The sequence below is a fragment of the Camelina sativa genome, chromosome 5 (assembly GCF_000633955.1).
Source record: "Camelina sativa cultivar DH55 chromosome 5, Cs, whole genome shotgun sequence".
Taxonomy (NCBI): domain Eukaryota; kingdom Viridiplantae; phylum Streptophyta; class Magnoliopsida; order Brassicales; family Brassicaceae; genus Camelina; species Camelina sativa.
Window position 1 is genome coordinate 5,184,752 of NC_025689.1, and position 20,021 is coordinate 5,204,772.

A 20,021-nucleotide genomic window follows, 5' to 3' on the forward strand; every position below is an offset into this window, starting at 1 on the left:
GCTTTTAATTTAGTTCAATCGACGATATGAGAATCTTTTTAATTTTGCATTGCATTGGGAAGTGTTAGCATCGACGAAATGATAGTCGATGTTAAGTATGGAACATAGTATAATTTTTTGAAAAAAAATAAACTTAACTTATAAACGTACACCTGTGCAAAGATAACTATTGGGCTATTGGCAATAAATGGCATGTTTCTTACTACAATAATAGATATATAGTACGCCAATAAATTAGTTTGACAAAAAAAAAAGTACGTCAATAATTGTATTTTGGTGGAATTATCACTCTTCAGATAAAATCGAATTAACATGTCAAAATAATAGACCAGAGGTCCTACATAATTAGGAAATCTCTACATTATATTAGATGAGCGAGAACAACAACCAATAATAGTATCTTTTTTTTTCCACTATAGTCTATCGCATTTACATTATAGTCACTCCCCTGATCACTTTGTTCATCATCTACCACTATACACACATCTCCTTTTGCAAACCAAGAAAAAAAAAGCTCTACTAAGAGATCAATATGACTGGAGTGATGAAGTTGGCTTGCTTCATGCTTGGTCTTGGTTTGCATGATCCTGGTCGGTCCAATCACAGCAAACGCGGCTTTGAGTTGTGGCGCCGTTAATAGCAACTTGGAACCGTGCATTGGCTATGTGATGCAAGGTGGTGACATTCCCTCAGCGTGATGCAATCATGCAACGGCGTTAGAAACCTTAACAGCATGACCGCCCGTACAACCCCAGACCTAAGTCAGTGATCAGCACCACCAACCGCAAGACGTATCTCAATCTCTCACAGATATACAACAAGCCTGATTCGGCCCAAACCCAACCCCGGCCCACTAAATCATATGTGGTAGACAACAAGCTTATTCTCTCCTGTTTGACACATTTGCAATGTACCAAAATCTAGAATAATCCATAATAATTGCCAATGTAATTGTACTTTGTAATAATTACGTTATATTTTCCCCAAACTATATAAGTGTGCATCGTGTACATTACTTTCACATTTCTTTGTCATCAAATCTTGCATCACTATGTCTATATTATACCTAAATTAGTTATCTTCTTCTTTTCTTTTCTTTTTTCCTTTATCTTGTGAAAGTTGTTGTCGATCGAGGTTCCTTATATCCACACCTCCAGCAACACTCTCACTGGTGTCATCTTTAAGATGATTACAATTAAAATGAATTTGCTCCTCAACTTCAGTATGTGAACATAACATAATCAGTAATCACCGCTATAAGTTATTTGATGTATGTGAAGCGAATTTTCAGTCCATACTACCATTTGAGTCAAATGATGTTCATATACCGATGTGCGCCATATGGCCTGACAATCTCAAATGTCGTAGAATGCGCCAAAAACATACTCCTACACACGTCATTGCTCAAATATACCATAGAATGATTATGGTTTATAAGGTGGAAGTTACATGTTGATGAGGTAACTTCGAGTAACATCAAAACAGTGGTAAAAAGTATTTAAAAAATCTCGTATCAAGATAAAAATAAAAAAAACAAAAGAAAATACTGTTCTTTGCTAAATTTTATAGATTTCCAAATCAAATTCGATTTGATTTGATTCCAAATCAAAATCAAAACCATTCATAAAAATCAATGGTTTAACATTCGCTATATATTATTTTACACATATTTTTATGAATTATTCTAGATTTCATCTCATTTTTTATGTGAAGATACTCCTTTCAGATGAGATGGTTATCTATATCCATCTCAAATCGAGTCGAACACTTCAGCACTGACAGTATATCTTATATTAATCCTTCAACTTGGTTAAGCTTTATGTTCAGGTACTATTTCACATTGCATAAGTTTCTAATTTTGTATATCCTTTCTTATTATTTGTTGTCTATGTAATTTTCGTCATCAAAACTTTTCACCTAAGTTAAGCCTTTTTCAAAAAAAACTTTTCACCTAAGTTTGATTGCAATTTCTAATAACACGTATAGAGGTTGAAATGTACTTCAATTTCTATAACACGTATAGATATTGCAATTTCGAACACGTATAGAGGTCCAGGTCCTTACCATGCGTAGTTATATCGTATGCATTGAATACTTATACCAATGTACCTTTATGCTCACACGTGTTTGTGCGTACAGACGATACGTTGCATGTGGCATTACCAGTGCCTAATTATATAAAAAACAAATTACCGAAACTAAAGGAAAAGGGCGTAAATCATGTAGCCTTAATTTAGGCACCGACAATATTAATTTGAAACAGTAAATTATATTTTTGCCGTTCTACTTAACAGCAGATAATATTACATAAACTTTTAAAAAGCTTTGTTTTGACGTGTGACTAAAGCCAAATATATGACATTTGAACATATCGTCGGACCGAAAGAACACCAGTTAAATACTATCGAACTATTGTGGTAGCACGAATGCACGATGAAAAGTAGTAAAGTACTGATTACTGAATAACAATTTCTTAACATATACTGAAAACAATAAAAGGAAAAATGGTAGTAATAAAAATATAGAACATGGAGACTCTAATCTTTGAGTTAATGCGATTCTCGTCGTTCGGACCGGGTATGTATGTATGCGAGAAAATATGGCCGCGCGTTAAATGTTTTAGTGTTTCTTTAACACTATTTTAGTAACTATCAACCACACATACTACATTTTAAATTAAGGGATCAATTTCTACAAGTCCTCCTAATAAAGTTTATACTTAACTCATAAAAAATCTAGTGAAACGTACCAGTAAAATAAACCACACCTAGTTTTACCAAAATAAGACTAGAAATAGTACAGTAGTAGTTATGGGACGAAGGAGGAGTGATGGTTTTGAAAAGCAAAGCCAATAATTATAGAGCTCAGGCAACCGACCGTGACCCCATCCTACCCATGTGTGGTGCATTCAGTATTTATTACGTGTATCAGCCAGTTTTTCACATAAAGACGAACTTTCTACATACAATCTAATATCTACGTATACGTACGGTGTGGGAGGGCAGGACAAACCGACATCTTCTTAGTGTATATCCCCTTACGGAGGAAAACTTTCTATACAAATTTATTTTAATAAAAAAAAAAATAGAACACGTTGTTCGTTATATATAGGAAAACGTTGTTTTCATCTTTGACCTAGAGATATGTTTAGTGACTTCACACATCGTATATGTAAAATAGTTATCTTCTTAGCCACCACACAACTATAGTTTTCGAATAATTATAATAATAATAAAAAAATCAGAATGCAAAATAAAATATATTTTGGTAGAGTTATCACAGTTCATATGATAAAATTTGAATTAACATGTCAAACAAAATAGATGAGTGGTCCTACATAGTTAATAATTAAGACCTCTACACATTAATTGAGGACAACAACCAACTACTCCGTTACCTCTACTACTCTATAATCTATCGCGCATTCACATTACGTAAACATACACTTTCCTTTTCTCTATATAAACACCCACTCCCACAACACTCTTCATCATCCACTATCACTACACACATCTCCTTTTGCAGATCAACCAAAATACAAAAGAAAAAACTCTAACTAAGAGATCAATATGGCCGGAGTGATGAAGTTGGCATGCTTGTTCTTGGCCTGCATGATCGTGGCCGGTCCAATCACAGCTAACGCGGCTCTGAGTTGTGGTGCCGTTAGCAGCAACTTGGCACCGTGCATTGGCTACGTGATGCAGGGTGGTGTCATTCCCCCAGCTTGCTGCAACGGCGTTAGAAACCTTAACAGCATGGCCCGTACGACCCCAGACCGTCAGCAAGCTTGTAACTGCATTCAGAGTGTCGCTAGAAACCTAGGATCTGGTGTCAACGCTGGCCGTGCAGCTGGAATCCCCAAGTCATGTGGAGTCAACATTCCTTACAAGATCAGCACCAGCACCAACTGCAAGACGTATGTCAATCTCTCACTCTCTTTGAGCTAGATATATAATTTGCTTTTGTTTTTTTGGGTTAAATATTGGAAAGGTTATATATTAACGGTGTTTGTGTTAATATGTATGTGGTTGCAGCGTGAGGTGAAGGGCGACAGGTGAAGCTACTAGCGGACGTTTCGAATATTATATGGATGAGATAATATTAAAATAAGATGTTCGAATGGCTGTTTTTAGAGTTTTATTTTTCTTTAATTTCCCTTGTCTTTTTCTCTCGTGGCGTTCATATTATCATTATGTGATCGTCTGTACTATGTTCGCAAACAACGTTATATGATATATTCAGACTTGGAGTTTAAGTTTATTCTGTCTTTTTCTTTTTTCTTACTAAAACCTTGCTTTAGTCGTTTAATACTAGTAGAAACAAAAATTAATATGCATTACAGTTGGGAAGTATCGAGTATGCAACATTTTGTATTTAAATTAATTTATAACGGAACCAAAATTCATACTAATGTTAGCGTCAATAATTGGGACGTGAGATGGACTAAATAAATAAAGTAAACGGGACATTCTCCAAGTTTGTAATAATATTAACTTGATTTGATAACCGAGAAAAAGATGGATTGCGGTAATATCTATGTTATTGTGGGAAATAGACCGACATTTTTTTTAGTGATATCCCTTACGGAGTATAACTTTTATGCAAATGAACAATATAACATTCATTTAACTAAAATCAGATTAATTATAGTAGAAAAGAAGTTGTTTTCATCTTAAACCTAGCTACAGACATCATTAAACACATCCGATCGAAAAAAAAGTTAACTTGATTTGATGACTTGATTTGATAATAATAGTAACTTGATTTGATAACCGAGAGACAATCTAATATCGATGGTACTGTGGGAACAAACCGACATTTTCTTGGTGTATATCCCTTACGGAGGATAACTTTTATGCAAAAGAAAAATTAATATAAATATTCATTCATTTAACTAAAATCAGATTAATAATTATAGGAAAGACGTTGTTTTCATCTTAAACCTAGCTAGAGAGTATAGACATCATTCAACAAAAATATTTGTTTAAAAGCAATTAAAATCTCTAATTGTTAGTTTGTTCATCAGGTAGTCCAAATAGTTAACTCATGTTGGTGTTTCAGGCTTTTTCGTTTGTTAATTTTTTCTTGTCCATTAATTTTTGAATGGAGAGATTATCGTCAATGCATTCGAAAAAAGGGTAAACTTATGCAGACACTCTTTAGACATGGAAAAAGATTAGTCTTTGCAAAACCGTTTTCATGTTAGACGATGTTTAACTTTCTATGTAAATAACTATCTTCTTATCAGACAACTATAATTTTGAAATGATTATAAAAATGAGTGAGAATGCACGTACATTAAGAAAATGTATTTTGGGTAGAGGTTATCACTTTTCATATGATAAAGTTGAATTAACATATCAAACAAATTTAGTTGAGTGGTCCTACAAAGTTAGGAATTAGGACCTCTACACATTAAATGAGGACAACAACCAACTACTCGTTACCTCTACTCTATAATGATATATCGCATTCATATTACAAACATACACTTTCCTTTTTCTCTATATAAACACCCACTCCCGCAACTCTTTTCATCATCCAATATCACAACACACATTATCTTTTGCAAACCAAATAAAGAAAGAAAAAAAAAAAACTAAGTCAGTGATCAATATGGCCGGAGTGATGAAGTTGGCATGCTTGTTCTTGGCCTGCATGATCGTGGCCGGTCCAATCACAGCTAACGCGGCTCTGAGTTGTGGCGCCGTTAACAGCAACTTGGGACCGTGCATTGGATACGTGCTGCAAGGTGGTGTCATTCCCCCAGCTTGCTGCACCGGCGTTAGAAACCTTAACAACATGGCCCGTACGACCCCAGACCGTCAGCAAGCTTGTAACTGCATTCAAAATGTCGCTAGAGGCCTAGGCGCTGGTCTCAACGCTGGCCGTGTAGCTGGAATTCCCAAGGCATGTGGAGTCAACATTCCTTACAAGATCAGCACCAGCACCAACTGCAAGACGTATGTTAATTAATCTCTCACTCTCTGTCGACATATATATGTTATAACTTGTTCTTGGGTTAAATATGTGGAATGGTTATATATATTAACGGAGTTGTGTTAATTTGTATGTGGTTGCAGCGTAAGGTGATGGGCGACGTACGGGTCACAGATGAAGCTACTAGCGTGACGTTTCGAATATTATATAAAAAGGATGAGATCATATTAAAATAAGATGTTCGAATGGCTGTTTTTAGAGTTTTTAATTTCCCATGTCTTTTTCTATCGCGGCGTTCATATATTGTGATCGTCTGTACTATGTTTGCAAACAACGTTATATGATATGGAGTTTAAGTTGTTCTCTATTTTCTCCTTACTAAAAGCATGCTTTAGTTTATTTTGATCTGTTTTGCTTTTTATTGGTTATTATGCATTACAGTTGGGGAAGTATCGAGTACGGTAACATGTTGTTTTTATTAAATAACGGAAATCTTAAACCATAATCCACACTAATTATAGGACTTTGAAAAGCTAAAAATATTCGTCACTAATTGGTACGTGATGGACTAAATAAATAAAGTAAACGGGACATTCTCCAAGTTTTGTATGTTCCACAGAATGATATATAGTATAATCTCCAAATTTGCAATATTAACTTGTTTTAAAACCCAAAAAAAACTTGATTTGATAGCCAAGAAAAAGATGGATATTGCTTCCTTAATTAGTGTGTTAGCCCACTAAATTTATGAAAAAATACAAAGTTAAACTAGAAATATACACGTGTCGAAAGAAAACTATTGGCGATAGGAAAATTTGCTGTTTGTACTTTGTAGTGTGTTTGGTTTGGTGTAGCTACATTTCGTCACTACCACTAAATATGGAACTTTGTTAGATTCTGCTTTAAATGCTTCACTTCTGCATCTCTCAACGATATTAAATTTAATGGTATGGATGCACGGTAGATATAGATCGTAATGGTATATAAGTCTCTCTTAATGGGTTTAATTTGATTTTTAATACTACAGTAGAACCTCTATAAATTAATACTCTTTAAATTAATACTCGCTATAAATTAATAAATTTTTCTGGTCCCAAGTTGAACCGGTGTAAAAAATGATACATTTCGATAAAATAATAAAATAATAATTTTTTTGAAAACCCAGTGTAAAAATATGATCCCATCAATATCATAAATTAATAATCAGATAAACTAATATATATATATATATCTAAAAAAATCTAGTAAAATATATGACTCTATTGTTGTTGGCTTATTAATGAATTTTTGTTCTTGGTGGAGCTTTTCTATAATATTTCTGACTGCATCAAAACTTATGGTGTTATCTTCTCAAACCGTATCACAAAATTATAGTGTTTTATACGCGATAATTGACTTCTTTACGTATAACTTGTTATTAATGTACCGAAATATCTTCTTCAACTTCATCATCACCATGAAAGATAGTATCAATGATTTTTTTCCTAACTATGAACTTATACATGTATCTTTTTTATATGGATAATTTAGAAAATTATTGGCATCTATCCTATTATGATAGCCAAAATCGTCTACTTCATAAATTAATATTTTATTAATTTATTGATAAATTAATAATTATTAATTTATCGATAAATTAAAATCTCTATAAATTAATAAAATTTCATGGTCTCGACCTTATTAATTTATAGAAGTTTTACTGTAATATGTAAATTTTGCGGGAGACTTTACCAAATGCGACCATAAATCCCGTAAACTATGTCTCTGTTATATGTTCTAGCCCTCGGCATATAATCCCAAACCGATCCAAATAACTAATTTGGATCGATTTTGGTTTCTCTGTTAAAATCGATTGTTTTCTATATTGATTATGATTCGGATTTTGGTTTTTAACCGATTCGAACCAAAATTCAATTGGTTATCCGCTAAACCGAATACACAATTAATTTCTATACATTTGAGTTTAGGCATTGATATTAAATTTGGGCCTCTGTTAGGAGCCCATTAGCTATAAACGAATCTCTTATAAAAATTTAAATTTGAATCACTAGTAGAAGGACTCAAACATCAGACCTTATGGTTAAAGGTCACACATTTTAACTATTAAAGTTATTCTAACTTTCTGATTTCGCTTTCTAAATGGTATATATAAGGGATTCAGTTTAAGTTCAGATTCTTAAAAAATTTTTGAAAACCCATCCGAATCCGAACCCATCTAATCCAAAAAACAGTCAGATTCTAAATGGATTCTATACATCTCAATCCGAAAAATTCAAAATTCGAAAAATCCGATTCGATCCAAAGAGAAAATCCAAACACCTATGTTCAGTGAATTATTAAAGCTTAATTCAGTGTTGACTCAAGATTTTAGGAACCAAAATGCACATTAAAAGTTACCAGATAAATAAGATTGGTTTAACCACGGTTAGGGATTAAGAAAGATTGGTTGAATTTGAAAGACTCTAAATGACTTAGAAGGTCTGCTCTGTTGCGAAGCTGTTTTCTAGATTTCCAAATGTTCCGACGTCGTTTTCGTAAACATCTTTTTGGTTCTTGTTGTTGTGTGTTTAGACAAATCCTTTGAGAAATACCTTACTTCATAGTTGAAGCATTCACAACAACACACATAGAGAGCTTGGAATCCCTAAGGCCTAAGCTTTAAGTCTCTATCTCATTCTCTAATCTCGTCTTCGCCGAAGACTTCTCGCGATGAGCATCCCAATGGAGTTGATGTCCATCAGAAACCCTAATTCGACCTTGCTTTACAGAGCTCATTCTCGTCCGCCGGTAGCTCTGTGTGCTCCGCCACGTCCTCTCCTCCCTAGCCGACGCCATTTCACTTCTCCTCGAGCTGTTGTTTATACAAGTATACGTTTCGGCTTTAGCTCGCCTTGTTTCCCAGAAGTCTTGCCTAATCGATCCGTCGTTGCTCTCGCTGCATCCCACGAAGACTCGGTGAGTAGTGTGGTATTGTTCAAAACTTCTAATTTCCTCTGTTGGGTATCTCGCAATTTAGAGGCTTTATCTTGTAAATTGCTCCGTGGCTCAAAAAGAATTAAACTTTTGGTTGAAATTAGCATTTTTGAAGTATGTGTATATGTTTTGACTACTATTTGCTATCAAATGATCTTTGCTTAGCTAAAGAACATATTTTGATTAATACCCTTTATCGCCACTGTTCAATTAGGAAGAATCAGGTGTTGAGGTAGAGAAGGAGAAGAGTGATAGTGAAGATGGTACATCACAGGAAGCATGGAAAAAAACTCTTGAGTCTTTTAAAGAGCAGGTAGCAAAGATGCAGAGTGTGTCATCGGAGGCATACTCTGTTAACTCTCAAAAGGCGATGACAGTATTGAAAGAAACTTCTGAACAACTTAGGATTCAAGCGGAGAAGGCGAAAGAAGAGTTGGGTACTAAAGCTAAAGTTGTTGGCGAAGAAGGTAGAGAATATATTTTGAAAGCAGCAGAAGAATCACCCTCAGATGTGAAAGAGATCGTTGAAGCATTCGCTTCCACTGAGGATCTGAAAGATGTGTCCCGAGCTAATGATTTTCATGTTGGAATACCCTATGGTAAACATCTTTTATATCTTGTTCATCCTTTATTAACTTTCATGGTGCGTAGTAATCTAGGACCGAGATGACAATGTTTGTTTACATTTCAGGTCTACTTCTGCTTGTGGGTGGTTTCATTAACTTTATGGTATCGGGAAGCATTCCAGCCATCAGGTTTGGAGTCATTCTTGGTGGGGCTCTTTGTGCACTGAGCTTGGCTAGTCTAAAGTCTACTAGGAAAGGAGAATCATCTACCAAGTTCTTAAAAGGACAAATGGGTTAGTAAAGTTTTTCATCTGCAACTAAATCTTTCGCATATCATTCACAAAGCTAGCCCCAGTTACTGAACTCTTTGTTTTTAACTACCTGAACTTATGCTTTTGAAGTTTTGAATTTGATAACTTTGATAACCCTCTGACATGCCAATTAGCTAACCATGAAAGAAATAGTTAGAGTTGCATTGTTGATTTGTATAGAATTGAGGCTTTTTACTAGAGATACTTGTTCAAGCAATCCTACAGATTGATTTTAGTCAGCAAATTAATTTTCGCCAATGTGATATATGAGGTTGTCTCCGACATGTCGGTTTTAGATTAGATGAAAAGCAAGTTTTATGACCACTCATTTATTGCCGTGTTCTTCTTATGTTCAACAGCTATAGTGGCAATCATATTTTTGAGAGAGTTGCGGATGCTACTGTCTCAGGTAACTCACACTTCATAAAATTATATTTCAAATGGCAATGGCTTTTAACGAAACATTAATCCACTCTCTTTTTTCTCTTTCTACAGAAATCGGCGTTCTTCAGTCTTTTTACCACCATTACAAGGTACACTCTCTAGACCAATCATTATACATTTGCAATTTCATAAACAAAACACGATAGGAAGATGATTGCGAAAAGAGCCTAAACTAAAACCCCAAAGAGATATGTTAATGAAGATTTAGTCATGCTTAACACATTTACTTTGGTCCTCCAACCAAAGTTCGTATACTCCATCAAATAAAGAAAACACACTCTGCATATAATAATGGCTAATGGTTAAAATTTGTTGTTGGATTACTGTTGCAGTGGTGGTGTGTTAGCGTTTTACTTGTACAAGATGGTGGAAAAAAGAGATAAAGGACCAAAGATAGAAGATGGAGGAGAAGAAGATGAATCAGCCGATGGGTTTGTAAGAAGTGAAGGATAGAGATAAAATGGTAAGAGACTGTTGTGTCTGTTTGTCAACATAAGCATCCTATAAATCCAAACTCCTTCTTGTCTCTCTTTTCAAGTTGTGTATTACAGTTTTTTGCGATCAGTCATCTTCAAATTGAGTATTTGGATTGGTTCACGATATATCAACAAACAAATAATGAATTTTTTATTAGAGATAGATCCGTATTAATATATTTGTTTTTGAGAAAAAAAACTAGTATAGCTCTGGCCCAATAAGGGCCTTGTTGAGTGAGCCCATGTTTGATGGGATAAGGAGGAGGAGAAAAGGGCAGAAGCGTGAATCTAGTAGTATCCATAGACCTAGCCACGTGATCGAGACCGTTGATTCTCCAAGGTTTTAACTGAAACCGTCGATCGCTTCGTCTCGGTTGTATAAATAAATAAGGAAAAACAAAACACAGTTTCAGTCCGTAATCTCTAATCTTCTTCGTCGCGACTTGAAACGTGGTTCCGCCGAACCGAACATCTCCTTATCCTTGTCCATTCTTGAGAGATTTTTGTTCTGTTTTGTTGTTCTGAGTCGGCTTGGATCTGTCGGTGTTGGCGCTTTATTGTTGGAGCTAAGGGGAGCGATGGAAAGTGATTTGATTGAATTGTTCGAAGGAGCGAAGAAGGCGGCCGATGCGGCAGCTCTCGACGGTGTTGCATCTTCAGGTCCGGAGGTTTCGAGATGTCTCGATGCCTTGAAACAACTCAAGAAGTTTCCTGTCACATACGATACGCTCGTTGCGACTCAGGTTTGTTTCCGGTTCATCTCTCGTAACCCTAAATGAATGATTTTGATTGTTTTTGCATTTAGGAAAAGTTTAAAAATGTCTCCTTTTTTTTCGATTGATACGTTTTTTGATTGGAGGGGTTTTTTTTTTTCTGGGTGTTGATTGCCTAATCTCGTTGCATTGACTTGTGCTGTTACCTTAGATTCTTAATTAGGGTTAAATTGATTTCATCTGAATTTTTTTATAAAAAGAGTAACTTTAAATCAACAGATGAAGAAGCTTGACCAAACTGCTTAGTGCTTTTGTATGAGAAATCAAAACCCAATTTGGACATTGAACTCAGCTCGACATGTTAGGGTAAGGGAAACAAACCCAAGTTTGGCACAGAATGAATCGAGTCATGGCATTAGACATTCACTTCTTTTTTTTTGGTTTGTCGTGGTTTGGAAAAGTGTGCTAATTGTAGATTGTTTTATACGTTTATTGTTGATACTTTATCCTCTGCAGAATGTTGATAGTGCGTGTATTGCTTTAGATAAAGTTATATTCTTTTCTCTTGCTTGCAGGTGGGAAAGAAGCTGAGGTCTCTTGCAAAACATCCTGTTGAGGATATCAAAACCGTAGCTACTGATCTGCTTGAGATATGGAAGAAAGTTGTCATTGAAGAGACAGCCAAGGCTAAGAAAACCGAAAGCACAAACGGTTGTAAAGCTGCAACTGTCAAAGAGGCTAAGGTGAATAAGATGGATGTTGAGAAGCCTTCCAATCCCGCTCCTGTTAAAGTTCAGAAACTTCAGAGGGGTGATTCGGCTAAGAGTATCAAGGTTGAGAGAAAGGAAACAGACAGCAAAGTCACTACCGGTGTCAAGATAGAGAGAAAGGAACCAGATAACAAAGTCACTACCGGTGTCAAGGTTGAGAGAAAGGATTCAGACAACAAAGTCACTAATGGAGCCAAGATAGATTTCCGTGGTCAGGCTGTAAAGGATGAAAAGGTCTCAAAGGAAAGCCAATCAAGTATGAAAGCTCCAGCAAAGGCACCTAATGCTCCTCCAAAACTAACTTCAATGCTCAGATGCAATGATCCTGTGCGTGACAAAATCCGTGAGTTGCTTGCGGATGCCTTCGTCAAGGTTGCTGGAGAAGCTGATGACTATGAGAGAGAGTCAGTAACTGCAAGTGATCCACTCCGTGTTGCTGTCTCAGTGGAATCACTCATGTTTGAGAAATTGGGTCGCTCAACTGGAGCTCAGAAGCTCAAGTACAGATCTATAATGTTCAACCTGAGGGACAGTAACAACCCAGACTTAAGAAGAAGGGTTCTCACCGGGGAGATTTCACCAGAGAAACTCATCACATTGTCTGCTGAAGATATGGCAAGCGACAAGAGGAAACAAGAAAACAACCAGATCAAAGAGAAATATTTGTTTGATTGTGAGCGTGGTCTTGCAGCTAAAGCATCTACTGACCAGTTCAAGTGCGGGCGGTGTGGTCAGCGCAAATGCACCTACTATCAGATGCAAACAAGAAGTGCTGATGAGCCGATGACGACTTATGTCACATGTGTTAACTGCGACAACCACTGGAAGTTCTGTTAAGGAGATCTCTGCGTGTCTTTCTATTTCATGTGAGACCCATGCGAAGACATAGAGAGGCTCTGATTGATTTATCAGGAGCTCTATGTCCATTTGCCAGCATTCTGAGAATGTTAAGGCTCTGATGTTGTTTAAGGATATCGTTCAGTGTCTTAGAGATTAGTAAGTAGGGGTATTTACTGATTTAGGTGTTTGTAGCTCTTATTTATTTTGCTTCTCTTTGTCCAAACTGTCAACTCAACTTTCTTGCAGATTTTACCAAATTTTGAAGTTTTTTTATTGTTTTGTTTTAGATTTTTGTGTATGTGATATTGGTCGATAAGTATCAATATGAGACTGCTGAGAACAGAGGATTGAACTGCAAAAAAAAGAAAGAGACTGCTGAAAACAGAGGGTTTATATGTTCTTTATCAGATACGGAGGAACAAGTCACTAAACATGTATACTGTATAGCAGCATTGTGAACATGACCTGTTTGAATGAACATGACATGTAACAAGTCATCGCATTAGACATGTATAGCACTGCGACAACAAAGTCATGTTTGAATAATCTTATATTCATTTTCTCTATCAGACACTGCGGAAGACATATGTTAAGATGAATGAAAAACAATAGATAGATTCATAACTTCTAGCGGAATATGTCCCATTCTTCATCATCTAAATCTCTTCTTTTCCTACTGGATCTATTGTTTCTCCTTCGCCGTCTTCTATAGGATGAACCTTCAAGCTCTTCATCATCAGAGTATTCACTACCAAACTGAGTACCCCAGAGTCCCTGTAATTAAAAATCTTTCTTCAATCATCTATTTAACACTACATGAAAATCCCAAGGCATGCCATTACAAGACATATACCTTAGTCAACCTCTGTTTTCTAGAGGCTGCAGCTTCGTGAACCACAACTATGTCTTGTAAGACCTCGATTATGTCCTCGACATCTAATCTGTATGTACTCACCTGCATTATCACATACCGAGTAAGTTAATCATAACATTGTGCTAGTCCAAGATTATATACTTGTGCTTGTATCTCATATAAACCAAGTCGTTTTAGTCAAGAAGGAAAAAAGTTAACCCACCAGGCTTGACGGTATGATGGTTAGCCCGAAGGAATCGAGCTCAAGCGATTCAACTATTCCTGAGTTAATGTTGAATGAGTAACCTCGAACCTAAAATCAATCATATGCTTTTTAGCTAGTTATTGGGAAAGAGACAGATATCATCACTGAATAAGATCTAGAAAGATTATGAACACCTTTCCAACGTTTCGGCCTCCTTGTGTCACTACTCTGTAACCTACCTAAAACAAAAGATGAGAACTCAATCTTAGACTTGCTTAAAGGTGGGGGTAATTCACAAGACAGCAGACTATATATATATATATATATATACCAGTGTTTCAAGTCCAACCATCTTGAATTCAGTATCCAATACAGTCTCGTCGTTTACAAGCACAACATCACCCACCTAGAAAGATCTTAATTTTAAAAACTGAGATGTAAACACATTACCAGAAGAAAACTAGTTTCAACGTAGGCAGAAACCAAACATAGTAGTAGTATACCCTGGTAATGTCTTTGAGCAGGAATCTGTCAGATTCTCCAGATAGCAAACTTGGTTTGATATCAACCACCAAAACCAACCACTGTAACAAAAATATCAGAATGATCCAAGCTCATTGCAATTCCCAAATTTTGGTAAAAAAAGAAGCAGACTTTAAAACTCAGTAGTGATGTAATGGAAACCAAAAGGTAATTACTTTAACAAAAACTTACAGAAGCAGTGTCAACCCAGAGCTGAGAGATAAATCCTAAACTCAGAGCTGACTGAATACTAACAACTTGCTTAGCAACAAGATTCGATCTCGCCGTCGTCTGTTTAAATCCTCTCGACGCAATTGTATTGTTACTCAGATCGTTTCCATCAACTAGTCGAATCAAATCACTCTCTCGTGGTAATTCTGCGGTATCACTTCCCACAGTTTGATCTTCTTCATTAGGTAGTGACGATGAACGCAAACAAGACACGAAATTGGTATCACTCGATTTCTCTACAAAGCTGAATTGCCCGAGAAACGCAGACTTATCCGAACATGAAGCTCCTCTTCTTGACGATGATAAAGTATCAATTTTGAGGACTGAGACGTCGTGACTCCTCCGTCTGAGACTCCATCTACAATTCTCTGAATTGGGTTTCACCACCAGTCGAGCATTGAGGACGGGTAGAGAAAGGTACAAGGAAGAAGAGCAATTGCACATTACCTTGGAGAGAAGTCTTTTGCGATTGAACCTCTCTATGTGGACAAGGGAATATGGTTAGTCTTTGAGTTTATAATATCTCTCTCTCTCTCTCTCTCTCTCTCTCTCTCTCTCATTAAACAAGTCTAATAAAATTGGTGTTTAGCTGGTAAGACGTCCCCGACTTAAAAAAACAGGACTTTTTTTTTACGTTTAGGCGACCTCTGTTCAACAAAGTTTTGTCCTGTCCCCGTGTTTATTCCCGTTCAGCGCTAAAGGTTTCGACTTTCGATTTGCCTCTCGTCGCAAAGTGAGCTTTGCGATTCACACATTTCTCCAATTCGATTTCTTTCTCTCTCTCTTCCTCGTTTGACATTTAATCTTCTTCTCTACGCGGATTCATTCAGATCTGACTTCGTTTCTTAGACTTTTGCTTAGTTTTTGATGAGATAAAGTTTTGATTTTTTCTTTTTTTTGGGGGTTTCAAATCGATAACTGATACGTTTTGGAAGCTGGTGGATCTCAGGGTAATGGAAGACGAGAAGAAGAAGAAGAGAAACAAGAAGAAGAAGAACAAGCAGCAGACTAATCATAATAACAATAAACCTGTTGACGACGGTGTAACGACGACGACCTTTCCTGATGATAATCATATCGGAGATGGTGACATTGCTCTTATTAGCGGAGGTCCAGATGCCCATGAGTCCCAACCTTCTCACCAGATCAATAATGTCGTCGCAACTGTAAGATCGATTGCAACATTACTACTACATTGAATTAATTCTCTTTGGTTGATGATAGGACATTGTGTTAGACTTTTGATTCATTGACTTTGGTTTACAATGTCAATGCAGTTTGATCTTGTTGATTTTGTTTATGCTACATTGTCTGGTTTGATTGAATGCAATGCTTTTACTATGTGGGTGTTTGCTTATTGGAGTCCATTTGGGTTGTATAGAGATGGTTGACTAAAAATTATGGGATAGTGCAAGTGAGGTGAGCCCTCTCATGGTCTGATACTTTTAAATCTTCTTTTTTTCAAGCAGGCAGATGAATCTGGTGTTGAGGACAAGTCCCACACAAATGAGGTGAGGTTTTTCCCACTGTGTCTTATATGTTAATCCGTTATTTGGTGTATCTACTTGTCATCGTAGATGAGAAAGATAAAAGAAGAGCAGTATTGCATTGTTTGTTGTTTGAAGAAAGAGGAAAATAAAAGTCTTGCATTTCTATCTATAAATTGGCTGATAATAAGAATTTGTTAACAGTAGTATCTATCAGTGTTCACCCGAGTGAAATATCGACGACATTTTGTTTACTTGTTACCATGAAGAATCTGTTGTTTTCTATCTTTTCACTTGGATTCCGAAACTAGTTTGTAATGCTATTGTAGGCGCTGCTGGAAGATACGATCAAACAGTTACGTGATGAAAATGGCTCCTACCTTCAGAAAGAGGTTATATTCTTTTCGCAAACTTTTCTTTGTTCTCAGTTCATTCTTAAAGGTTAAATAATGAACTGTCATGTCTTAATAGGCTGGCTTTGAAGAAAATGTTAGACGCTTGGAAACTGAGAATGAAACTCACCTACAACGAGAGGTTAGTAGAATAGACTAAAGTCTTTAACATTACTTTTTTTGTTTCCTGCTTCATCTGCAAGCTGAGAAATCAAAATTATATGGTGTTTCACAGGCACTGTTAGAAGAAAGGATTGTGCATTTGAGAGCAGAGAATGAAGCTCACATAAAAAATGAGGTTGGTGAAAGGAAATAACATATAAAACGAGGCTGTATCCATAGCTTTTCTATTTTGCTGCATTATCTACTAGCTGAATGTCAAAATAACATGATGTGTATTACAGGCACTGTTAGAAGAAAGACTTATGCATTTGAAAACAGAGAATGAAGCTCACATACAAAATGAGGTTGGTGAAGAAAATTACATAAAAAATGATGCCGTATCCATAACTTTACTATTTTCTGCACTATCTGCAAGCTGAATGTCAAAATAACATGATGTATTACAGGCAATGTTAGAAGAAAGGCTTGTGCATTTGAAAACAGAGAATGAAGCTCACATACAAAATGAGGTTGGTGAAGAAATTACATAAAAAATGATGCCGTATCCATAGCTTTGCTATTTTCTTCACTGTCTGCAAGCTTAAGGTCAAATAACATGGTGTATTACAGGCAATGCTAGAAGAAAAGCTCTTGCGTTTGAGAACAGAAAACGAAGCTCACATTCAAAATGAGGTTAGTGAAGAAATAGCATAAAACCATATCCTAACTTTGCTATTGTGCTGAAGGTCAAAATTACATGGTGTTTCACAGGCACGGATGGAAGAAAGGCTCTTACATTTGAGAACTGAAAATGAAGCTCACAAACAAAATGAAGTTAGTGAGGAAAATAGCATAAAGCCGTATCCATAGCTATATTATTTTGTAGGATCATATGGAAGGTGAAGGTCAAAATAACGTTGTGTTTATGCAGGAAAAGTTGGAGGAAAGACTTGTGCAGTACAAAAACAAGAATGACATGCTTCTTCGTGAAATGGTGAGACATCTTCAGCACCGGGAACGTTAGTTTTGTACTACAGTTTCTTCTTTGTGTGATCATATGAAAGTTGCTTTTCTGTTCAACTTGGTTTGTTTTATAATTATCTCTCCAGTATGTAAATTAGCACCTACCAGTATTTTGCATAATAGACTAGGAATTGGTCTTAGCTAACGTGAAAGAAAGTCATGTTGTCAGGACATATCAGATTGCTATATATATGTTACATCTGGTATCATATGCAGGAAGATACTGTGTAATTCTGACATTTATATAAATTTGACAGTCTAGTACAGAATCCCAGATGAGACAACTACAAGATGAAAGATCTACCTTCACTCAGAAAGAGGTATGTCTCCACTCATTGGAGATGAAAGTTGCATCTTCTTCTGTTATAATGCATTGCCGTTGCCTAATCTTAGTAAAACAATTTGCATGGTTTTCAATCAGGCGAGTCTAGAAAAGAAAGTTCAACAACTTCAACAACTTCAACATGATGAAGAATCCTCGGTGGCTATGGAGGTAACCCTATCTTACGCTAGAAAAGCTTGGTACTCATTTTAAGTTGAGTCTCTTGAATAAGATGGTCATTTTTGTTACTCATCATACACATTAAATGTTGCAGAAGTCATCCAGAGAAATGATCTCTAGCCTGAACAGTGAAATTGCAAGGCTACAAGCTCAGGTATGTCACATAATTTTGTTTTTCTCATTTCCAAGGATGGTTCACGAAATTGCATCTGAACACGATACTCCAGCCTCCTAAGTGAACGTTTAGTGATTGTACTCGTGTAAAACAGGAAGCGGCTATGCATAATACTGCATAGATTTAGTCTGATATGAAGATTAAAACAAAGTTTGGCAGGTTACGGAGTTGGAAGAATCTAAGAGTAATCTTCTAGAGCAGAATCAGAGTCTTAAGGAACCTGTATCCAATCTTCAAGTCCAGCATGAAAACCATGAGAGTAACGCAAAGGTTAGACTTTGAATACTTTACAATATGCAGGAGACTCAGAAATGGATGAAACGGTTTCTGATGATTGATACAGGGTGCTTCTGAGGAAGAATTAAACTCACAGATTGAAGCAGCGTGTACTCTAGTTGAAAAGCTTATCACTGAAAATGCTGAACTTGTTGAAAAGGTACGGTGCACGGCTATAGATCTACTGAGTTACTTTGGTGTTGAATGATTGAAAATCTCACTGGTTATGATTATTACGTTGTAAGGTGAACGAGTTGTGTATTAAGCTCAACCAATCACAGCATGCTTCTACTTCATCCCCTGAGAGCCTAGCTATTGAAGTAGAGAAGTCTGAATCCTTAGAAGAAATACCCATACACGACGAGTTGATTAGAATTGATAACTCTAGGGACATGGATACTGCATTGGTAGAGAGGAACTTGTCAGAAGGCCCAATTGAAGAAACAGTGCCCGTTTCTCTGAATGCTAATGGGGAAGTAGACGTGGAATCACAGTTTGTAGTAGCCAGAGAAGACGAAGCAAGTGCTGGTGTGCCTCTGGTGGACGCAACACTCATAGGTGCTCCTTTCAGGCTAGTCTCGTTTGTAGCAAGATACGTGAGTGGTGCAGATTTGGCGGCAAAGAAATAGTTTTTTGTAAAACTCAACAATACATTGAAAGTCAGAGAAGATGCATCGCAATATCTATCTCTCTCCCTCTCTCTTTTTTTTTTATAATCTGAAGGGACCTTACATAGATACAATGAGGATCACTGATTAGCTATTCACAACACTTAACAGTACACAGATGTCTATTGTAATTTTTTGATAGGATAATGACTTGATGATGATGATTTTGATGACTGAGTGTATCATGTTGCTTTGTTTTCCTTCTTTTTCAAAAAAAATCATGGAAGTTTCAAACGCACCAAATTTGTGCGAGTGGAGCCGTTCACTGTTGTTATGGTTTCTCTGCCCTGCACGCACTGCAGTTTATCGAAACCCATGGGTTCCTAGGGAACGGAGCATTTATGTTGACTGCACACGAGATCCTCCTCCGCTTGGCAATGGTGAAGAGCTAATCCGAATAAATCGAATAGAAACGTATGACACTCTCCAGGAGCTTTTCGTTGCATTTCATTCTCATCCTGTTCTGGCGACAATGATTGTGTTTGAGGGATGGTCAAACCCTGATCATGATTTCATATTCTAAGGAACATTGAACAACCCACATGTTAGACC

At 36.4% G+C, this 20,021-nt stretch overlaps 6 protein-coding genes across 11 annotated transcripts; 5 read left to right on the top strand and 1 right to left on the bottom strand.

Moving 5' to 3' along the window:
* LOC104785590 (non-specific lipid-transfer protein 1-like) lies at positions 3,461-6,302 on the top strand. Of its 2 annotated transcripts, none has more exons than XM_010510835.2 (2): positions 3,461-3,916; positions 6,084-6,302. In XM_010510835.2, exons 1-2 carry the CDS (start codon positions 3,570-3,572, stop codon positions 6,091-6,093), a joined length of 357 nt encoding a protein of 118 aa, XP_010509137.1. In that variant the 5' UTR covers positions 3,461-3,569; the 3' UTR covers positions 6,094-6,302. The 2 variants fall into 2 exon arrangements, with proteins under 2 accessions (XP_010509137.1, XP_010509136.1); XM_010510834.1 differs by lacking the exon at positions 6,084-6,302 and adding an exon at positions 4,035-4,260 and having other exon boundaries at positions 3,471-3,916.
* On the top strand, positions 5,531-6,302 carry LOC104785589 (non-specific lipid-transfer protein 1-like). Its single transcript, XM_010510833.2, has 2 exons — positions 5,531-5,963; positions 6,084-6,302. The coding sequence occupies exons 1-2, from the start codon at positions 5,617-5,619 to the stop codon at positions 6,091-6,093; spliced, it is 357 nt and encodes a 118-aa protein (XP_010509135.1). The 5' UTR covers positions 5,531-5,616; the 3' UTR covers positions 6,094-6,302.
* Positions 8,507-10,871, top strand: LOC104785591 (protein FATTY ACID EXPORT 3, chloroplastic-like). Its single transcript, XM_010510836.2, has 6 exons — positions 8,507-8,895; positions 9,128-9,512; positions 9,605-9,772; positions 10,150-10,199; positions 10,286-10,323; positions 10,567-10,871. Exons 1-6 carry the CDS (start codon positions 8,650-8,652, stop codon positions 10,685-10,687), a joined length of 1,008 nt encoding a protein of 335 aa, XP_010509138.1. The 5' UTR covers positions 8,507-8,649; the 3' UTR covers positions 10,688-10,871.
* Positions 11,102-13,305, top strand: LOC104785594 (transcription elongation factor TFIIS). Its single transcript, XM_010510843.2, has 2 exons — positions 11,102-11,453; positions 11,999-13,305. The coding sequence occupies exons 1-2, from the start codon at positions 11,289-11,291 to the stop codon at positions 13,028-13,030; spliced, it is 1,197 nt and encodes a 398-aa protein (XP_010509145.1). The 5' UTR covers positions 11,102-11,288; the 3' UTR covers positions 13,031-13,305.
* Positions 13,395-15,384, bottom strand: LOC104785593. Its single transcript, XM_010510842.2, has 7 exons — positions 14,806-15,384; positions 14,595-14,675; positions 14,423-14,497; positions 14,286-14,330; positions 14,110-14,199; positions 13,887-13,988; positions 13,395-13,807 (listed from the first exon to the last, which is right to left on the bottom strand). Exons 1-7 carry the CDS (start codon positions 15,286-15,288, stop codon positions 13,661-13,663), a joined length of 1,023 nt encoding a protein of 340 aa, XP_010509144.1. The 5' UTR covers positions 15,289-15,384; the 3' UTR covers positions 13,395-13,660.
* On the top strand, positions 15,427-19,644 carry LOC104785592 (coiled-coil domain-containing protein 89-like). Of its 5 annotated transcripts, none has more exons than XM_019245711.1 (17): positions 15,427-15,577; positions 15,794-16,010; positions 16,314-16,355; positions 16,661-16,723; positions 16,803-16,865; positions 16,959-17,021; positions 17,128-17,190; positions 17,293-17,355; positions 17,456-17,518; positions 17,597-17,659; positions 17,757-17,819; positions 18,106-18,168; positions 18,270-18,341; positions 18,445-18,504; positions 18,685-18,795; positions 18,869-18,961; positions 19,047-19,644. In XM_019245711.1, the coding sequence occupies exons 2-17, from the start codon at positions 15,798-15,800 to the stop codon at positions 19,428-19,430; spliced, it is 1,542 nt and encodes a 513-aa protein (XP_019101256.1). In that variant the 5' UTR covers positions 15,427-15,577; positions 15,794-15,797; the 3' UTR covers positions 19,431-19,644. The 5 variants fall into 5 exon arrangements, with proteins under 5 accessions (XP_019101256.1, XP_010509139.1, XP_010509140.1 ...); XM_010510837.2 differs by having other exon boundaries at positions 15,477-15,577; positions 16,311-16,355; positions 19,047-19,642; XM_010510838.2 differs by having other exon boundaries at positions 15,482-15,577; positions 15,780-16,010; positions 16,311-16,355; positions 19,047-19,642.

Excerpts from the sequence above, each read along its gene's own strand:
- LOC104785590 (XM_010510835.2), top strand. The coding sequence starts at position 3,570 with ATGGCCGGAGTGATGAAGTTGGCATGCTTGTTCTTGGCCTGCATGATC.
- LOC104785591 (XM_010510836.2), top strand. The coding sequence starts at position 8,650 with ATGAGCATCCCAATGGAGTTGATGTCCATCAGAAACCCTAATTCGACC. Across the intron at positions 9,773-10,149 it reads GTTCTTAAAAGGACAAATGG|CTATAGTGGCAATCATATTT; the intron begins GTTAGTAAAGTT and ends TATGTTCAACAG. Across the intron at positions 10,324-10,566 it reads CTTTTTACCACCATTACAAG|TGGTGGTGTGTTAGCGTTTT; the intron begins GTACACTCTCTA and ends TTACTGTTGCAG.
- LOC104785592 (XM_010510837.2), top strand. The coding sequence starts at position 15,798 with ATGGAAGACGAGAAGAAGAAGAAGAGAAACAAGAAGAAGAAGAACAAG. Across the intron at positions 16,011-16,310 it reads TCAATAATGTCGTCGCAACT|CAGGCAGATGAATCTGGTGT; the intron begins GTAAGATCGATT and ends CTTTTTTTCAAG. Across the intron at positions 17,356-17,455 it reads AAGCTCACATACAAAATGAG|GCAATGCTAGAAGAAAAGCT; the intron begins GTTGGTGAAGAA and ends GGTGTATTACAG.
- LOC104785594 (XM_010510843.2), top strand. The coding sequence starts at position 11,289 with ATGGAAAGTGATTTGATTGAATTGTTCGAAGGAGCGAAGAAGGCGGCC. Across the intron at positions 11,454-11,998 it reads ATACGCTCGTTGCGACTCAG|GTGGGAAAGAAGCTGAGGTC; the intron begins GTTTGTTTCCGG and ends TCTTGCTTGCAG.
- LOC104785589 (XM_010510833.2), top strand. The coding sequence starts at position 5,617 with ATGGCCGGAGTGATGAAGTTGGCATGCTTGTTCTTGGCCTGCATGATC.
- LOC104785593 (XM_010510842.2), bottom strand. The coding sequence starts at position 15,288 with ATGTGCAATTGCTCTTCTTCCTTGTACCTTTCTCTACCCGTCCTCAAT. Across the intron at positions 14,331-14,422 it reads TGGTTGGACTTGAAACACTG|GTAGGTTACAGAGTAGTGAC; the intron begins GTATATATATAT and ends CTTTTGTTTTAG. Across the intron at positions 13,989-14,109 it reads CCATCATACCGTCAAGCCTG|GTGAGTACATACAGATTAGA; the intron begins GTGGGTTAACTT and ends GTGATAATGCAG.